The following is a 20,416-nucleotide window of genomic DNA, read 5'->3' as shown; positions in this document are numbered from 1 at the left end:
CCCCTGTCTTCCTCCTCCTACCAGGTCCAGTCTGCAAGCATTCAATTGTTCCTTTAACTTAACCTTTTGCCCACCCTGGCAAGAACAACACTTTTCTTCTTGTCATCTAGTATCAGAAGTTGCTGCTTTTTGCCTACAGATGACACAAAAAAACCCCAGTTGAATTAATCCATTAAAGGTAAGGACCAATAAAAGTAACCCATTGACAAGGGAGGGTATAGCTCAAGTGGCAGAGCACATGCTTAGCATGCATGAGGTCCTGGGTTCAACCCCCAGTACCTTCTCTAAGAATAAGTAAATACTAAATAAACCTAGTTACCTACCCCCTACCAAAAAATAAATTTAAAAAAAATTTTTAAGTAACCCATTGAAATTAAGGACCGGTGAAACAAAAGTAGCTGCTATTTTAATCAGATCCCTTATTATAAAGAAAAGAAAAAGAGGTAACTCAACAAATAGTGTGAAGTTATTTCTGGAAGTGCCAGCAGCCCAAGTCAGCTTCGAGGGTCAGCTCCAAGGCAGAAGGACAAGAGGCACTGGCTGGACTGTACCCATAAACCCATGGGAACTTCTCAAGGAAGCAACCCATTGGGTGCCTGGATATAAAAGAAACTTCCCTTTAGATTGAAGGACTTGAATTTAAATGGCAGGATTTTCTTTAGATTATACTGAACTTCTTAATAATGAAAGTTTGAGATATGCCAAAAATTACCTGTCTAAAAAGGTTGTGAGATCTCCTTACCTAGAGATTTGTGAGAAAAAGATAGAAAATTACTTTTCTTTAACATCTTAACTGGACACAGGACATTTCAATCACAAAATCCGAAGATGCACTAAGAGTATAAAAACAAACTCAGCTCCCCCTTTTTTATAATCCTTATATTCATTCACTAAATGAATGCTTGCAGGCATTGTTGTAGGCTCTGAGAATACAGCAGCAAACAACAGCCTAAAATCCCTGCCCTCGTGGGGCTGACACTAAACGATCATACTTGTGTCTCTTAACAAGTTAGATATTTTCTTTTTTTTTTTTTAAGTAAAGTGATTTTTAAAAAATTTAAGCACGTCCAAGCACTGTCAGAAAACAAACAGCACCTAGCATTTTGACTGATCCAGGAAAGCCCTTAAACATTTGAAACAAGGCTAAAAAACTGTGTGGCTAAGGTACTGGGGTGGAAGGCAGATAATTTCACTATATACAAATTTGTACTTTTTCAATTTTGTGCCATATATCATCTATTCCTAGTTTTTTATAAATAGTTTTCCAAAAGTTTATTGGAAGGACGGATGGATGGAATGAATGAATGAATGAAAGAAAAATTTCTCCTCCAAAAAATTCAGTCTCAAGGAATGGGGTTAGCTAACCCAAATTTTCACATTCAAATTTTTCAGGAGAGAGCAAACAGAGTAAAGCATACTGTTGGTAAGCATGTCCTGGTGCTGAAACTAGGCAGAAATTTCATAATTTCTCAGAAATTCCTAACCAAAGCCTAAATATAGTTTAAGATAACTGGCCAAAAGTATCCAACTGAGTGAGCCCAGCCTACACAGAGGAGCTTAAACAGGCGATATGTTTGCGTCTCTTTCCTTTGCAGTTTCTGGGAAATGAGGCTGAGTATTCGCAATCTGATCCCTACCTCTCTCACAAGCTAAGTTCTGAGATGGAACGCTTATCAGTGTGGCCGGAGACTCCTTGTCTACAGTGGTTCACACACCTCCTAACCAGAAATGTGTTCCTAACATAACTTCGTCACAGCTCATCCAGCTGTTTTGTCCTAACTCATGGAATTTTATTCTGAACAGATCCAAAAGAAACCCTTTCAAGCTAATTCATCTAAAACTGTTGAGGCTTCTCAAACACATTGCCGAGGCCATTTATTTAACAAATATTTATCACATTAGGACAAAAGTCCATGAGAATGTATATAATTTTTATCCTCTGGATGTTAACTAGTCACCCATGAGACAATCTGACTACCCTATTATGCCAGAAGGGACCGAGCTATTCACTATTAGAAGAGGGCAGGGACTCACCTGATAGGTGAGGTCATTCACCCGGGGAACAGGTCAGATACCAGAACTACATAAGAGGAGCCCTAGATAAGTGGTTCAAGATCTTGGCCCTCGGCTGCATCATCAAGGTACGTATCTTGGTGACCAGTTCTCTTACTGAGTTATAAGATGGCACCATCCCCTGGAAACTGGTAGTGATCTTGTAAAGGACGAGTCCATCTAAGACAGGTACCTTCAAAGATAGACCAGACCAACCCAACAGAGCAAAAGTATAATTACTCATATTCCCTGGGTGTGTGCGAGATATTGCAGCAAAAGAAAACTATATAAGGCAAACTGTACTTATGGTCATTGCCTTTTCTGTGTTCCTTTCTCTTTCTGCTTCCTTGGCATTTTGAAAGGTTTTTCTGACACCTCAGTCATGTCAAGGGAGTAACAAGGGACATCTGAGTAGGAGATTTAAAGGCAAAGCAGTGCACCCATGGAGGACTGCGGGTAAGTGGGGGGGGGGGGGTGACAAAGCGAACCACCACCAAAGGACAGGTGAAAAAACAGTGTTGTCATGTTCCCTACTTGGAAAGTTTTCCTCTTATTGTGACAACTCATTTTTTGGAGTTTGTTTCAATAGAAAGGATAGGTTTCAGACTTTAATTAGTAGGTGTATCTTGTTTCTCTAATGAATAAGCAAGAGCTCAGAGGGTGGGGGCAATGTTTTCTATCCCTAAGGGAGTAAGGATGCCCGGACTCTATTTCTAGCTCCCCAATAACTAGCTGCAGGATTCTGGGCAAGAGCGAGGGGGAGAGATACAGAAGAGAGCCATGAGTCTAATGGATCATTGGTCTAAACTACTTTAGTAGCCCCTAAAAGCCTGAGATTCTAAATTCCGTTAAGTCCATCTTTCTAGTCTCTAGAAAAGAAGGAGTTGAAACAGAACATCTCTAAGATCTTTTTAGTGCCCTCAAACTGACAGATATTTATTGGCTGATCATGTTTAATTTATATGTAAAATGTATGCCAGTCTCTTACAGTGTGAAAGAATATAAGGTGTTCAAATTTGAAGAAATTGTAACCTCCTTATCTGAAGAAATGCATCAGAAAAAGCTTAACTTACCCTTAGCCATAAGATAACCAGCGTGAGTTTCTTAAAACATAAATCAGATGACATCAGTGCTCTGCTTTGATATCCTCTGAGGTCAATCCCTTGTTTCATACCCAATTCCATAAAATAGCCTATAAGACCTATGTGACCTGGCCCCTGTTTAACTTTCTGCGCTCATTCGTCACCATCCTCTCTCTTGTTTACTAAATTCTAGGCATCTTGACCTTGGGTCTAATCTTTAGATAAACCAAGTTCACTTCCACCCCAGCACCACATTGCACGTGCCATTCCTTCTCTACTGACTATTCGGTCTTCCGAAGCTTCCCCAGCTGGCTCTTTCTCATCATTCAGGAAAGGCCTTCCCTGACCCTCTATCGGAAGCAGCATCCTCCCTTAGACGCTCTCTAGCCCATTTATTTTCTTCATAGTATTTGCCTCTAGATAAAGTCATTTGTTTGCATGTTTCTTGCCTGTCTCCTCCCATCAGAAAATAAGTTTCAAGAGCTTTTTCTCTCTCTTATTCAGGGGTTACTTGAGAGCCCAGAATAGAACCTGACACAAAATTTGCAGTGAGTAAATACACGTTAAATGAATGAATGGATAAGAGAAAGTTTCCATCTCTGTATAGAGATGGTTTAGGTGTTTTTTAGACTTATAGAAGCTCTGGTAAGTAAAGTATGTCTCTTTTTCTTTTCAAAGCATCCATTTTGTTCTCTTTTATGCCATGAACTAGAAAACATGAGCCAGACTGATGCCTGGAAAATGAAAACAGCACTTCTGGCACAGAAATAACTAGTCTGGGCACCTCTGCCTTGAGCCAGATCTATGACTTTCTAGGGAGCTGGCACCAAAGTCAGAATGTTAAAATAAACATTTTTGAAAGTGCAATATTGGTATTTTGACTCTGGAGAGACTAGTCCAGATCAATCTTAGCTCTTCACAAAGCTTCAACAAAGCTAGTAACCCCATCACAATTGTATCAAAATGAAGTTAGTCATCTTTCTTTTTTTTTTATTAATAGACTTTATTTTTTTAGAGCAGTTTCAGGTTCACAGCAGAATTGAGCAGAAAATACACAGAGTTCACACATAGCCCTCCCCACCCACACATATATATTCCCCTACCCTCAACATCCCTCATCAGTGTGGCATATTTAGTACAATCGATGAACCAACATGGATATATTATTATCAACCAAAGTCCACAGTTCACATGAGGGTTCACTCTTGATGTTGTACATTCTGTAGGTTCTGACAAATGTGTAATGCCATGGAGCCCCCACTATAGTATCATACAGAATAATTTCATTGCCCTAAAAATCCTTTGTGCTACATCTATTCATTCCTCCCTCCATCTCCCCAAACCCCTAGAAACCACTATCATTTTATTATTTCTGTAGCTGTGCCTTTTCCAGAAGGTCATTTGGCTGGAATCGTACACTTTGTGAAGTTAGTCATCTTGGAATAGTCATTTCTAGATTACCTAGGGATGGAAACATCCTCCTCAAATGTAACTATTGTAAACCTTGCTTTCAATTTCTTTTTGACATAATTCTCTTTTCTATTTACTAATGAATCTTGTTTTCAGCCTTCTGATGAGCACAAGCATCATCCTGAGAAGTGAAAAGAATACCATGAGCCCACTTTGACTTGTTCTCCTCGTGGAAATGAGTTTGCACTACACCACGCAGCACACAGATGTGTTCCGGCTGGTCAATATTTTGACTGGGGTCATGGAGCAAAATGTTTTCTCATGCAATATCTAAAGCTAAGAATCCTGACCTTGGCCCTCTAAGTAGCACACCCTGCACCAAAGTGCAAACGTGTCCTTAAGCTTGTAGAAATATTTCTTCACATTCTCCACGAAATTTAAGTGAATCTCTGGAGAAAGAACTGCACTCAAACTCTATTCTGTCACCAGCGTGACAAAGAGTAGTAACACAAACATACTGAATGGCCAAGGCAGCCTAAATAAAAACCAGTGTTAGTCACAGTTTTCATTAGACAAGTCTCATAACTGTTCAAAGAGTTTAATGGAAAGTTATGTTTTAAAATGTCCATTTCATGAAATTAGCCCATAGTCCACAGGAATTAAATCCAACTCTCTCAAAGAGGCCCCTGAGATAATAGCAAACTATTTTTTTGACCCTGAAAGCATATTATTAGCATGATATCTACCTACACAAAATGAATGGCATATGCACTCATGAACTGTTTTAAAAGTGTGAAAAACAAAACAGGGGGACTATGTCTTACTCATCTTTGTTACCATAGCATCTGATGATGATGATGGTGATAACATTTACCACATGCCTACTATGTGCCAGGCACATTTGTTCTAAGAGTTTCACATAAATTATGGTATTTAATCTTCATAACACCCAAACTTGTGAGGTAAGTACTAATGTCATCTCATTTTACAGATGAGGAAATCCAAGCACAAAGAGGTTAAATCACCCAGCTATTAAGTAGCAGAAGATCCAAACCTAGGCAGTCTTATCCAAAGCTCAAGCTCTTACTACAAACCAATAAACAGGCAAGTGATATATATTTGCTGAAATACACTTTAAAATATTTGACCAGAGGCTTTTATACTTATGTATACTTCTTTTTTTAATGCACACAAAATATATCCACTCCTTGTTCCCATTCATCCAGCCAGTGAAAGTATAATTAAGCACAGGCTAGCAACTATAAGGAATTTAGAGCAGAAAGTCTTTTTTAAATATTTTCAATATTTTATAGCACCCTACCAAAAGAAGAGGGCCAGAGAATCTCAGACTAAGGCTCCTCCAAAAAAGGAAGCTCAAAGAAGGCTGGACAAAGACAGCCAGGGTGAGCTGCTGACCAAAGTATGTCACAGATGAATATTCTCCCCTGTTAACTGTTCTGCAGTGACGCTTGAAGCACTGCAGTGCTGCCAATATGAAGTCTGAGCTCATGAGTGCCGTGCTGCAAAAGTCACCGACAACCAAATAGAAAAATATTTCCCATTCTCTGCTGATTTTACTCATCCCAGGGTCCTGATCTAGGAGGTCTGAGAGTTAACAGAATTTGGGAGAGGGCCAGCTTTACCACTTACTGTTGGATGGAGCGCAGTAGCTTAGTCAATAAATGAAGTTTACTTCATCCTCTTGGCCCTTGGAATAGGTAGTGTGTGTAAGAAAAGGTGACCATAAATATTTCTCTGATGTTCAGAAAACACCTACTACCTAACTTCTCGCAGCCAACACAAATACCATCTGAATTTCTGGAGTCTGATTGTTACGTATGGTTATAGGAAAAACCCAGACCATTCGGTGGGAAAAAAAGGAGAAAGAGAAAGAAATCACATACCTCTGGAAGACAAAACAAAATAATGATACATTCTGGAAGAAGATGGGAGAAAAAAGAGCTAACTCTCTTTGGTTCCAAGTGACCTGACTGCAGAAGATGAACGCTGCAGTGCATGGGAGAAAAATCTATCCACCTGAGTAACTGAACAGCAGCTTCTGCAACTGCCAATACCTAGGCACCTTCCTCGCCATTATATAACCAAACCGCGGCCTTAATAGGCCATCATACTGTATGTCAGCAGTTGTTAGCAACGTCTGAGCTGTCAGCATTTGAGAAACCCTTCCAAAGTGGATTCAGATAAGCATGGAGCTGGCCAAAATATGTTCATCATTTACCCAGAGCACATGACAACTCCTTGTGAATTAAGCTTCACTTATGTCGTCATAGTAATTTGAGCAGGGAAAGATAGGATCCTCGTAACTGTAACTAGGAAATTGCACACTGCCACAGAAACACAAATGAGTGCTGGTGTGGTCCTGTCACATGTGCAACTCATTGTCCAAGCCATTTCTGCCTCAATCAAGATTTTGAATATTTCCATACATAGGAATTACATAACTGCACACCACAAATGATCAAAGATGAAAACCAACACAAACAGTGACACCCATTCATAAACAAGCTGACAAGCTGATGTTTCAAATGCTGCAGTCCTAAATGATACCAAAGCCTTAGAGAAAAACTTAGATACACACACTGGAAAATTAGAAAGTGGGCAGACCAGCCATAATTAGCCACTGGCTTTGCTGACTACTGAAGATAGAAATGTCTCTCATATATAAAGCCAAGAATCAACTAACTGTTTGCAATTATCTTTACAAAAACATTCAACCCTCTCTGTCACAGATTTCTTTAATTAATATTTTGGTGTATCCAAGGGTTGGAAGATACAAAATTCTTTAAATCATAGATGCCATAAACCAGGCAACCGATTAAGTTCAGAGTACATCCCCCAGAGGCCAGAGCAAAATAATCACAGGAGCTCTGTGTCATTACTTAGGTGGGAGGGGGAGAGCGTGGAGAAAGGAAATGGCAAAACAAGGAACAAGATTCGGACAATTAGAGTTGTTTGTAAACATAAGTTTGCCTTGGCTACTTATGGCTACTTATGGCTTAGTCTACTCCCCTCAGGGTCTGAGGGTAACATCAGGAAACCTTGGACTTTGGTATCTCTTTCAGCTCAGACCTGCAGACTTGAGGCCCTCTGATAAAAACTGACAAAAAGGCTGAAGGGGGCCCCCCAGAGGAAGTGAAACTGACCAATCAATTCTCCACAGCCACCCACCCCGGGTAAGATGGGTGCCTTGCAGTCTTTGACAGAAAGGAGGGAAAAAGGAAGTTTAGGTTGTAAGTGAGCAGGAGAGAAGGCAGAGGTAACTTCACTGCCCGCTGAAAACAAGCAAAAACAGGGTAGGTGACAATAACCAGAGGCCAGGCTGAGGAGGTTGAGGGGAATTGATGTGGCTTTGGGAGGAAGCAGCGGCAGCTATGAGGGTTCTTCATTAGTCAGGTTGAGGGAAATACAAATTGCAGTTTTAAATATAATGAATGACTACACTGAAAGTATTCATTCAAGTAAGAGACTGAGCAAAGAAAGAAATCGGGAGTACAAATGAGCTTTGTGAGTCCTATCAGAACCAAACAATTCCTCCTAACGTCTTCAACTCCAAAACTCCCAGTGAAGAAAGCCACAGGGAAGTGCTAGCCACACTTCCTGCAAAAATGAACTTTATATATAAAATGTTATATGTAGATGTAGATGGCTTCCTAACTGACCTTGGCCAATTTCACCACTACAGCTCCACAAATCCCATGGGAACCAAAGGGCCCAATGAGTGCAATTCTCTAGTGTCTGCGTTCAGACACCTCCTCACCTTCACCCCTGACAGCCCCTTGGAGTCTATAAAGCCCACAGTTTAGGACCCTCCAACAACTAAAAATAACCGGCAATCCAGCTCTTTCAAATTGTTTAACCCCCAATTACCTAGTGCCACCATAAACCTGCTCCCCCCTCCCCAGTTCCCTGACCCTCTTCCTGCGGAAAAGCAAAGTAATTTTTTTCTCCTAATTTCCCCATTTTTTTCATCGCCTCCTCCAATAATCTGGTCTGTCCTCAGTCTCCCAATTCCCACCATCTACCGGCCTTGGACGACCAAATGCTGATTGGTGCCTCTGTCCTATGGTACCAGGTCCCTCAAATCTCCAGTACTCTGCACCCATCACATACCCCCCGGACGTGTCCCTGCCACCCTCGTTCCCCTCACAACCCCACATCTGCCAGTTTTACCCTTGTTTCCCCTCATCCTCCTGGTCCACAATTCCTATGCCCCGTCCTCATTCCCTTAGGATTTCCTAATTGCCGGTTCTTCAGTCTTCTTAGCTTACTGTCCCCTGGTTCCGGGAGAGTTCCAAATTTCTTTTTCCAATCATCCCTTCTACTACCCTCCGCACAGCCCTGGGAACCCCCTCCCCATCTCCGGCTCCCTAGTTCCCCAGGTCCCCGAGCTCAAGTGGCCCCCTGCGCCCTCTCTGCCGTGCAGTTACCCTCTCCCGGGTGCTCCGGTGTCCCCCACCTTCCGCTCGTCCCTCTTCACTCCCGCCAGACAGCCCCCACCCGTTTCCCGGGTCCCCAGCGCTCTCCAATCTCCTGAGCCCGGCTCGCCGCGCCGACCCCTCAGCCTTGGTGTCGCGGGTCTGTCCTGCTCCCGCCACACTCGGACGGTCCCGGGCCGCGCAGCCCCGCAGCCGCCCGGTCCCACCACGCCACTACCTTGGCCTTGGTGACGAGGTGCGTGGCCCGCTTGACCACAGCGAAGTTGCCCTTGCCGATGGTGCGGTCGATCTCGTAGTAGCCGATGCGGGCAGGCACCGGCCCGCGGGAGGCCGGGGCTGGGGAACGCGGCGGGCCAGCCGCCGGGGGCACAGCAGCGGGGGCGGCCGGGGGCCCCGGGGCGGGCGGAGGCAGCAGGCGGCCGGCCGGCCCGGCTCCCCCCGCTCCGGCCCCGGCAGCCCCGCCAGCTCCGCTCGCCGCCGCCGCCGCCATCTTGTTGTGCAGTGAAACCTCCGGGGCCGCGGGGAGCCGGCGAGGGGGGGTGCCGGGGGCAGGGGGGCGGGACAAGGAGGGGGGGCCGGCAGACGTCACTCCGGGAGGCGGAGCGCCCGCACCGCCGGGGCCCGACGCCATGGCAACCGCTCGTCACGTGCCGACGCGCGTCACTGCCCAGAGCCATGGCAACCGTGACCTCACCGGCGAGCTCGACCTCCCCGCGTGGGCCCTGTTCCTCCGGCGCCGGCTCCCGGGTGCCCCCCTCCGGGGAGGAGACAGTGGGCATCGCGAGGATGCCAGCCGGTTCCTAGACGCCGCAGCATTGCCAGAGTCGGGGGGTGCTTGTGCTTGACCCAAAAGCCCGCCCTTGATCCCTCTGGAACCGCTAATGTGACCCCTGCTGTGACCTCCGTCCCAGTTCAGCAATCACCCAACCTCCTTTAAAACAAAATATTCCTCATCACCAAAATACAAGCCCTGTCCCACTTTAGCCCTTGAGGCCCCAAAGGCAGGAATAGCTACAATATTGAAGCAACTGTAACCAAGTTGGTAGCGAGGCAGGGGAATTCTTCAGTAAAATTCCTTCCTCTTACAAAACCCAACTCACCCGGTACAGCAAACCAAGCTAATTGTCACCGAATATAGAGGAATGGGGAAACTAGGATTTCGTGTTCAAGGGCGGAGGAACCAGCCCAAACATGCATTCCAGTCATTGGGTGGGTGAGGGCCAGAGCAGGGACGTCATTTTCCTTCCTCCCACCCCATCTCTGAACAATTCTATAGCTAGATGATTGTCAAAGTGCCTGCGTCCTATTTCTGTCACTTGTATAATAACCCTGATGAAGCAGTGGTGCGCATTGTCCAGTGAGCCACGTCATGGTTAAAGACGATCTGTCTTTTGGGCAAAATAAATAAGTAAATAATAAAATAAAAATTCCATCCTTACTAGCGACTCTCCAAGGACATTAAAGGTGATCAAATTTATAATTCCAACGATAAATCTCATGTCCCTTTTTCTTCCCTCCTCTGTTGTCTGCCATTCCACATCCTCCAGAGCCCTCTGTATCTCGCAGGTTTCCCCCTCCTTTTCCCTCCTCCCTTTGTTAAGTACATTGACTTAACAGCTTTAGGTGGGGATGAGGAGGGATAGGCTAGCAGGCTATCAATAAGGAGATGGTCTTGGCAGGTTAGGGGTGGTGGAGGCAAGACCATGAATATGCCAGTGTTAAAATGTATTCCTTCAAGCCAGTCCTGATCCCTCCCCCGTCTATGACTCTCTCAATGGCAGAAATGTGTTGTCAGGACACTGCATGTGTGATGTTGAAACCTGACACGCAGGGCACTGTGAATGTGTGAGAAGGAGAGCACCTATTTATCAGACCAAAACGTATTTACTAGCTCTCTGATTCCCCATCTGACTATGAGTAATGGCTGAGACTAGGATGGGACAGAGAGGTCATTCCACAATTGTCTTGAATCAATTCCCTGGTGGCTGTTTCAAATTGCCAACACAATTAACACTAACTGGCTCCTTTACTAGCAAATAAGGATAAGGATGAAGTGGTCCTCAGCTTTTTGCACTGATTAATTCTTGTCATTGGTTGAGCTCGTTCAATCCCAGATAAATTACGGCATGTGGCCAGCCTCTCTTACCACTGCAACCCTACTCACCTGCCTCTAGCAGGGACTGTATATTAACTTTGGTGCAGGGCCCCAGGGTCCCAGTTTTACCATCTCCCTGAGAAGACAAAGGGGATGAGGTGCTCAACAGAAAACTTAGCTGGTTGGTAAGGCAAAAGAAAAAATTTTTGCTCTGGGGGCTGCAGGAGCAGTACTGAAATAACCCTCAGAGTGACTTTACAGCCCCTCCTCCACTCATGGAAATCATCTGAACATCAAGTACAGCAAATTTTGCCACTCTCTGGATGGTGTCAAAAACAAATAAGCCTCTGGGGAGAAACTAGAAAATGGAGCATTGGTCTCACTTCCAAAGAGAAGAGGTAGATCACTCTTGCCCCTAAATAATGGCCAGAATGTGTACGCTGTGTGTCATGTGATTTAAGCTCCATGCTGATATGGGCTAAGGCCAGGAGATCCTACGTCCTAATGAGACTTGGACAAAGATTTGCTGGAGATTTCCCTGAAGAGTCCTTTTCGGTGAGAAGAATACAGAAAATTAGGGAGGAGATTGATCAATGAAGATCATCAGGGGAAAAGGAAAACAGTTTAAATGTATGTATTTAATAAGGATTTATTGAATACTAAGGACTGCTTTAAGTTTGGAGAGGAAGTCGCAGTCAATAACACCAACAATTTGCCAGGCACTATGCCAACTAGTTTACATAAATGAACTGACTTAATCCTCAACAACCTTAAGTAACTCTGTATATGATTATCCCCATTTTGCAGATAAGGAAAATGAGGCACAGGGGGATTAAGGGAACCGGTCACAATCATAGAGCTAGAAAGTGGTAGAATTAGGATTCGAACCCAGGCAGCCAGCCCCTGGCACCTGAGCTCCGCCCGCAGTGGATTATAAACCTGTCAAGGTAGGAGCTAGGAGGAAAAGTAGTTTCTCCATAAAGCTAGGGCGACTGAGTTCAGTTTAGACCCAGGGAAGTAGATTTTGAGAGTTCTTGAGAACTCTTTGAGAGGACAGAGCAGGCACCGAAGCATATCAATGAAGAACAAGAGAACAAGAGATAGCAAAACTGATCGAAGTGATGGCTTCACGTGTAAGTAGCTCCATGAAGAGACTCGCTGCTTACTGTGCAGGAGTGTCGCTGCCCTTGGAAAACAGCTGGGGAGGTGTGTTCCTGCCCTGCTGCTGACCTGGAGGAGTGGCTTGGGGACTGAATTCTCAGAGCCCAGCAGTCCAGGGTGGAGCCACAGACCTAGCCACCACCCAGCTCCCAATCAGCCTCCATAACCAATTCACTTTTTTCTGGAAAAGCAAAAGATAGAGTCAAAGATGAAAATGAGATGTTTTCTCGAAGATGGAAACGAGACATTTTCCTCCATAATGTCATTGTGTCTTGTTTCCAAAATTTGAAAAGGGCAAACCAAGGCATTCTTGATGGATAGGATAGGGCCTGAGAAACTTCTGGAAGCAATGCCAAACCTCTGAGGACTCAAGGTCTGAACTGGGGAGTGATATAAATGCAGGAGGTAATACATTAACTCATCTATGATTTTAAAGGCCCACTTAGCCTGTCCACAGAGCAGTTTACCAGCAAGCCCCGCCCAAAAAACCTGCAGCCTCACATTCCAGCTCCGTAGATTCTCAGAGGCATTAGGACCTTGAAGAAAGTCCAAACCCTCATTTTACATTGGCCCAATTCATTACTGCTCTGGAAGAAGCCAGCATTATATGAGCATTCAGTGATACAGAAGCATTATTCAGAAATTCGTATGCCAAAAGGCAGCATCATAGAATGTTCACATGCCACATATTGCCAAACAAGGAAATTATTAAACACTTACAAATCCTGCCATTATGTAGAAATCAGGGCATTGTTGGATACACATAGTCAGGACACCCAGTGTGCCCTGGTTTTCCAGGTGAACTGGATGCACACCTTCTCTTTGTTGGGGTTATACTCTGCATTATCATCCTGGCTGTGTGACTCTTGTCTTTCCTCCTTCTATCTCAGACCAACCTAGTCATGTCTGAGTGCTTCCACTGGGTGCTCAGAAACAGGTCTGCGCAGTCGAAGTAAGTATATTGTCTCCTGAGAGGGAGCCCTCCTACACTGCTGGTGGGAATGTAAATTGGTGCAGCCACTATGGAGAATAATATGAAGACTCCTTTAAAAACTAAAAATACAGTTACCATATGATCCAGTAATCCCATTCCTGGGCATATATCCAGAAAAGATGAAAACACTAATTCGAAAAGATACATGCACCCCAATGTTCATAGCAGCACTATTTACAATAAGACAAGACATGGAAGCAACCTAAATATCCATCGACATGACTGGACAATGAAGATGTGGCATATGTATACAATGGAAAACTACTCAGCTGTTAAAAAAGAATGAAATAATGCCACTTGCAGCAACATGGATGGCCCTGGAGATTATCATACTAAGTGAAGTAAGTCAGATTAAGACAAATATATGACATCATTTATATGTGGAGTCTTAAAAAATGATACAGATGAACTTATTTATAAAACAGAAATACACTCACAGACATAGAAAACAAATGTATGGTTAACCAAGGGGAAAGGAGGAAAAGAATAAATTAGGAGTATGGGATTAACAGATACACACTACTCTATATAAAATAGATAAACCACAAGGACCTACTGTATAGCACAGGGAATAATATTTAATATCTTGTAATAGCCTATAATGAAAAAGAATCTGAAAAAGAATTAGATATATATGTATAATTGAATCACTTTGCTGCACATATGAAACTAACACATTGTAAATCAACCATACTTCAGCAATAGATAGATAAATACATAAACAAGTAAAGTACATAGTTTCCTGCTGTAAAACATCTTGGAGAGGGGATCTGAGAACAGCTAAATAAGCTTTCAGCCAAGGATTTTCTGTTCTGCTTGCCCACATTTTTCTTTTCAGTGGAACCATTCAAGCTACTAAATGAAACATAAAAATTAATCTTACTACTTTAGATATGTTCTAGGATATGGTTTAAGCATTTTTAGATTATTATTAAATAGCTACCCTTTAGATCATTCAAAAGATCTTTAAGTATGATTTTTTAAAGGTTTTCTGCATTCTTAGATGTGACTATATTATCATTTGGGATTAATGTTTTTCTCAGGTAAATGCACATGTGGTTTTATAAGAAAAATCAGTGGGAAAATACAGTTAGTACAAAAAAAGAGTGCATTCAGAACAACTTTTTTCACAAAAGGATATGCTTCTTATGGTGAGAGAACTTCATCTTTCCTCCTTTCCCTTCATCTTCACATCTCTCCTAAGAAGCCATCCTTTCTGCTGCACCTATCTTGGCAATCTCCTCTCAGTTTTAAGTGCTCATCTTCAAAACAGCCTTGCATGTTTTGGAAAACACAGACTCTGCTTCCTTGCATTAAGACTGGGGTTTGCTTAGGTTTTCTACCAGCCTTTCCATCTGTTGGTTAAGAAAAAAATTATACAATTGGGATTGATTTTTGTAGGTGGCTGATCTATCTTGCTTCATTCCCACCACGATACTGCTCAGTTAAACTAGACTATCTTCCACCTCTAAGGCCAAAAGGAATCCTCTTCCTTGTCTGCAGAGACACCTGCTGGTCAGAGTTCTAAGCTACATGATGCTTGGCTGGACTCCCTTTTCCCTTCCACTAAGGCCTTCTAGTCCTTTATATTTAAACTGCAGGCAGTTGAAAACCACAAACCCACATCAGGAGCCAGGAAGCTGGAATCCAAATGGAAGCCGGCTCCAGGAAGCTGCATGTCTTTATGCCCAAACAGAAAGTACAGTGGGCTAAAGTTACAGTGGTGCTTTGGGCTGAGTTAACAGTCCACCACTGTGGTTTTGTGCCACCCAAGGATGTCTCCAATTATCCCTAGAGTTCTCATGGCGTTTTTAAAAGACTTCTTAAGGGTGAAATTAATTTGTTTGTTTCTTTTTTTAAAATAATTTCATACTTTTGTCACGTTTAAAGGGCAGCCTGGCATAATGAGTAAAAAGAGCGACAGTTTTACAGTTAGACTACACTTTTCAATGGGATTTTCCACTTACAGATTCATCTCTGAGTCTCAGTTTCCTTTTCTGGAAAATTACTCCGACCTCATGGGATTGTTAGGAGACTCAACTGTCATAAATACGCTCAGGGACCTAGATTAGAGTCTGGTACATAGTAGGCACTCAAGTATTAATTTCCTCCCTCTAAATGCCAAAAGCATGTAAACAATAACATGTTGCTTTCCAAATCACTTTCAAAAGATTAAGAATGATTAAGAATAGAATCAGGACTGTGAAAGTGGATAAACTTCAGAGTTACGAGGAGAAAAGTATAATTTTAAATGTTTTGGTTAGTTGACTAAACGTGGATAGTTCAATCTTTGGAAGCTGGACACATTTGTGTTTACGATGCAACCCAATGTGTCCAATGAAAACATTCTCACTCTCATAACTTCATTAAGAAGTTATTATCCCCACTTCATATATGGCCAGTTTACTTGACCCATCATGATTGGCTCGCACAGCCAGGAAGTGGTGACTCTGGAAGCAAATACAGGCCTTTTAGTCTCCAAAGCAAGTTGTCTTCCCAGACTTTAAAGTATTCCAGTGTCTGTGGTCTGTTTAAAAAAAAAAAAAGATGCCAGTGATTTTTTCTTCTTAAATTTATTTAAAGTATATATGTAAGAAAAATACTACAATATTTATATCATTGCTATGCAACAATCTGTTTAAGGAATTGTGTGCATTCCTAAACTTTCTGCAGAATGCAAGTGCTCTGTAAGAATTCTGTATGAGCTCTATGAGAAAGAAAAGTTCAATCCTGGTGGCATTCTTTCCTTCTAAAATTCATTTAAAACCATGTGTGTAAAAATTCCAAATTATATTTATACTAATGGCTTTATTTCATGTAATAATCTGCTTTTAAGAAACTCAACACCCATATGTGATTTTTAGGTCTGTTTTTCTAAATACAATTAAAATGCTCTAATTTCTTTTTATTCTCAATTAAGATTATAATATGAAAATTTTAAGTTAAAAATAGGGGCAAGATATGATGAGGTAGGGTAATAGAGTTTGACCTCTGACCCTACCCTAACTCTAAACTGTGAGTTGAGCTACATCCCAATAAAAGTTGGATGTAGAAACCAAAGCAGGAATCAAATCCTCTACCCTTCCATTTCATACCAATTTTAATAACAGTTTTGATTTCTCTAGAGATTTTTTTCCAGTGACTTCCAAGCATCAAGTTTTTATGGATTCATTGTTTGGTTAAGTCCAAACTCTCAGAGCGGAGTACTCAGACTTTCACAACCTGGCTCCAACCCCTTTTTTCAGCTTCTCAAGTTTCATGAATCTTCCCATCCAACCCTTCCCTACCCAGGACTGTTGAGGACTCTACTATGGAAGTACATTTTGCACGTTCTCCTTAACCTTCGCTCCTGCTTCTCCTTGTGTTTGGAACACCCTTGAAGCTCACGCATCTGTTATTTGAAATTCTACTACTCTTTTAAAGTACAGTTCAGCTCAGGAGTTTTACAATCTCTGTAAAAAATTAGTCACAAGACTTTTTTTTTTCTGTGTCTCCCAAGCATGGGTTCAAATCCTTGCTCCATAACATATTAGTTGTGTGATATTAAGAAAACGAATTAACCTCTCTGGGCCTCAGTTATTCAACTGTAAAATAGGCATAATAGCATGTATCTGAAAGGAGTGTAGGGAAGATTGAATAAATTCCTACATTTGGAGCCCTTACAATAGTGAAATTGGTGTTCCATGAATGATTGCTTCATTGTTCTTCTTCTTATTATTATTTATTATTATTATTATTATTATTACCATCATCATCATCATCATCATTATTATTATCAATCTATTGCAGCATTTTTAACAGTTTAACTTACATTACATGTATGGCTCTCTTTAATTAGATTGCAATCCCCCAATAGGCAAGTTAGGTTCACTACTCTGTATCTGACTCTTAACACTGTGCCTGAGACTTAGTAAATACTCAATAGATATTCCTTAAATAAATGAATGTCTCCCCCATTAAATTGTGATTTCCTTGAGGCCAAAGACTTTCGTATGCTCAGAGAATTTCTTCATCACTTCATTTCTATATATCCAAAACCTAACACAGTACTGGCACCTTGCAGCACTCAGCATATATGGGCAAAAATAAAGCAAGAGAAAGAGAGGGAAGTTTTATCCAAAAGTGTATATTTTCTCTTCTGAGCGCTCAAGTAAACACGACTGGTGCCCTAGAGCTGCCATTCAAAATCTAACTTTGTTCTGAGCACTTTAACTTGCAGGAACGTGGGGATCCCAAGACACTTCTTGAGAAGCCAAGAGAAAAGTGAAGGGTTTGCAGGGCAATCAGGCACCCTCCAGAAAACTAAGAACATAGAACTCTGCCTCTGCAAGAAAACAGAAGGCTGGGAGAAGGGTGGGAGGAGGGCAGGAGAAGGCGTAGTTGGCAGAGATCCCATTCTGACTTTGATTAGAGGGAAAGGAAAGATGAAGGAGTCCCAACTACTATTAAAACATGACCCCAGGCTGCATTAGAAAGAGCTCAAAATAGTTTCTCCAAAGAGGTGGTTTAATCTCATTCTGTCCCCAGGACAAATGGGCAGCCATTGGCTCTATTTCTTCACTCTTGTTATTTATTAGACTCTAGTTTCTAACCAGATCTCCAGGGAAAATAAAGCCTTTAAAAAACCCTCCTGTCTGCTCTTTACACTTCTTTTATTATTGTACCAGAGGTTCAGAACAGGTAATTAGGCAAGAAAAAGAAATAAAAGGCATCCAAATTGAAAAGGAAAAGGTAAACTATCTCAATTTGCAGACGACATGATCTGGTATATAGAAAATCCTAAAGAATCTATTTAAAAAAACATTTGAACTAATAAGTGAATTCAACAAGGTTGCAAGCTATAAGACAAATATACAAACATCAATTATATTTCTGTACACCTGTAATGAAAATTCTGAAAGTGAAATTAAGAAAACAATTCCACTTATAACAACATCCAAAGTGATAAAATACTTATATATTCAAAAAAAAATGCAAGACTTGCACACTGAAAACAACAACGCATTATTGAAAGAAGACCTAAATAAGTGGAAAGATGTCCATAGACTGAAAGACATTATATTGTTAAGATCACAATACTCCCCCAATTGATCTGCAGATTCAATGTAATCCCTGTCAAAATCCTACTTGACTTCTTTTGCAGAAATTGACAAGGTGATCCTACAATTCACATGAAAATCTAAGGGTCCTAGAATAGTCAAAACAATCTTAAAAAAGAACAAACTTGAAGGACTCATACGTCTGTATTTCAAAACTTAGTACAAAGCTACAGTAATAAATAGAGTCAGTAGAATCAAGGCATAAAATCATATATAAATGCAAAAGAATAAAGTTGGACTCCTACCTCATACCATACACAAAAATGTTAACTCAAAATGGATTATAGACCTAAATGTAAGAGCTAAAACTGTAAAGCTCTTAGAAGAAAATGTAGGAGTAAGTCTTCATGAGTTTGGGTTGGCAATAGTTGCTTAGCTATGACACCAAAAACACAACAGACAAAATAAATGATATATTGGACTGCATCAAAATAAAAATGTAAATAATAATAAATAATAAATAAATTTGTGTTGCAAACAATACCATCAAGTGAAAAGATGACCTACCAAATGAGAGAAAATATTTGCAAATCATACACCTGATAAAGACTTGTATCCAGACTATATAAAGAATCCTTACAACTTAATAATAAAAAGACAAATAATATACTTTAAAAGTAGGCAAAAGATTTGAATGGCTATTTCTTCAAAGTAGATCTACAAATGATCAATTAGCACATGAAAATGTACTCAACACTGTTACTCCTTAGGGAAATGCAAATCAAAACCACAGTGATACTACTTAATGGCTAAAATTAAAAAGACAGACAATAAAAAGAGTTGATGAGGATGTGGTAAAATTGGAACTTTCATTTGCTGATGGAAATATGAAATGGTGCAGTTATTTTGGAAAAAGAGTTTGGCAATTCCTCAAAATGTCAAACATGGAGTTACCATAAGGCTGATTCCAACCCCTATGTATATCCAAGAGAAACAAAAACACATTCATACAAAAATGTGTACATAAATGTTCATAACAGCATTCACAAAAGCAAAAGCAAATCAAATGTTGTTCATCCAAACTGATGAATGGATAAATAAAATATGGTATATCCATACAATGGATTATTATGGAGCAATAAAAATACGGATACATGCTACAACATGGATGAGCTTTAAAAACATTAACCAAGTGAGAGAAGCCTGACACAAAAGTCACATATTGTATGATTTCATATAAATGAAATGTCTAGAATAGGCAAATCTTTAGAAACAGAATCTAAACTAATGGTTGGCTAGGGCTGGCAGCGTTGGGTGGTAGGGAAGAGTGGGGTATGATTACTAATGGATATGGCTTTTCCCTTTAGGATGATGAAAATAGTTGAAACTTAGATTGTGGTGATAATTGCACAAATCTGGGAATATACTAAAATCATTACATTGTACACTTTAAATAGGCTAATTTTATGGTATGTGAATTATATATCAATAAAAGTGTTAAATTTTGTTGATTAAAAAAAGCCATCAAGTAGATAAACAACAAGGTCCTACTGTATAGCACAGGGGAGTATATGAAATATCTTATAATAAACTATAATGGAAAAGAATATGAAAAAGAATATATATATATGTATAACTGAGTCACTTTGCTGTACACCGGAAACTAACACAACATTGTAAATCGACTATATTTCAATAAAAAAATTATTGAAAATTAGTGGGGGAAAAAAACATAAAATAATTGTCAAGCATTAAAAAAAAAAAGCCATCAAGAAGAAATTCTCTACCAATGAAGACCCAGCTAAAAGGAGTTCACTAAAGAGAGGGCAAAAAAAAAGTTCTTCGTCCAAGCACCAAGGTCTTTGTAAGAAGAGGCACTTTCAAGGAAGCCAGTGGGGAGGGTTAAAGTCTGAACTACTGTCTGACCTGTAGAATCCAGAATTAAGGTCAGTTCTATTCCTATAAAGAACACATACTGCAGGGAAAAAGGAGTGTATGAAAAATACCTCAGGGATGGAGACTTCCACAGGAGAAAGAAATAAAATTTCTCCCCATCTTCATTCATCAGTTTTATCGAACAAGAGCTCTCGAAGATACAAAGCCCACTTCATATGCAATGATTTAAA

General features: G+C 41.0%; 1 protein-coding gene across 4 annotated transcripts in view; it reads right to left on the bottom strand.

The window, feature by feature from the left end:
• SIK3 (SIK family kinase 3) overlaps positions 1-9,506 on the bottom strand; it is a 212,255-nt gene extending 202,749 nt beyond the window's left edge. For 3 of the 4 annotated variants that reach the window (XM_032472294.1, XM_032472296.1, XM_032472297.1), the window contains exon 1: positions 9,219-9,506. In XM_032472294.1, the coding sequence (XP_032328185.1) occupies positions 9,219-9,491 (273 nt within the window). In that variant the 5' untranslated portion in view covers positions 9,492-9,506. The remainder of the gene's footprint in view (positions 1-9,218) is intronic. The other variant, XM_032472295.1, reaches the window with a different exon arrangement.
• Positions 9,507-20,416: the final 10,910 nt, after the last annotated feature.

Source organism: Camelus ferus, chromosome 33, assembly GCF_009834535.1.
Source record: "Camelus ferus isolate YT-003-E chromosome 33, BCGSAC_Cfer_1.0, whole genome shotgun sequence".
Taxonomy (NCBI): domain Eukaryota; kingdom Metazoa; phylum Chordata; class Mammalia; order Artiodactyla; family Camelidae; genus Camelus; species Camelus ferus.
This window is presented reverse-complemented; position numbering and strand designations above follow the sequence as displayed.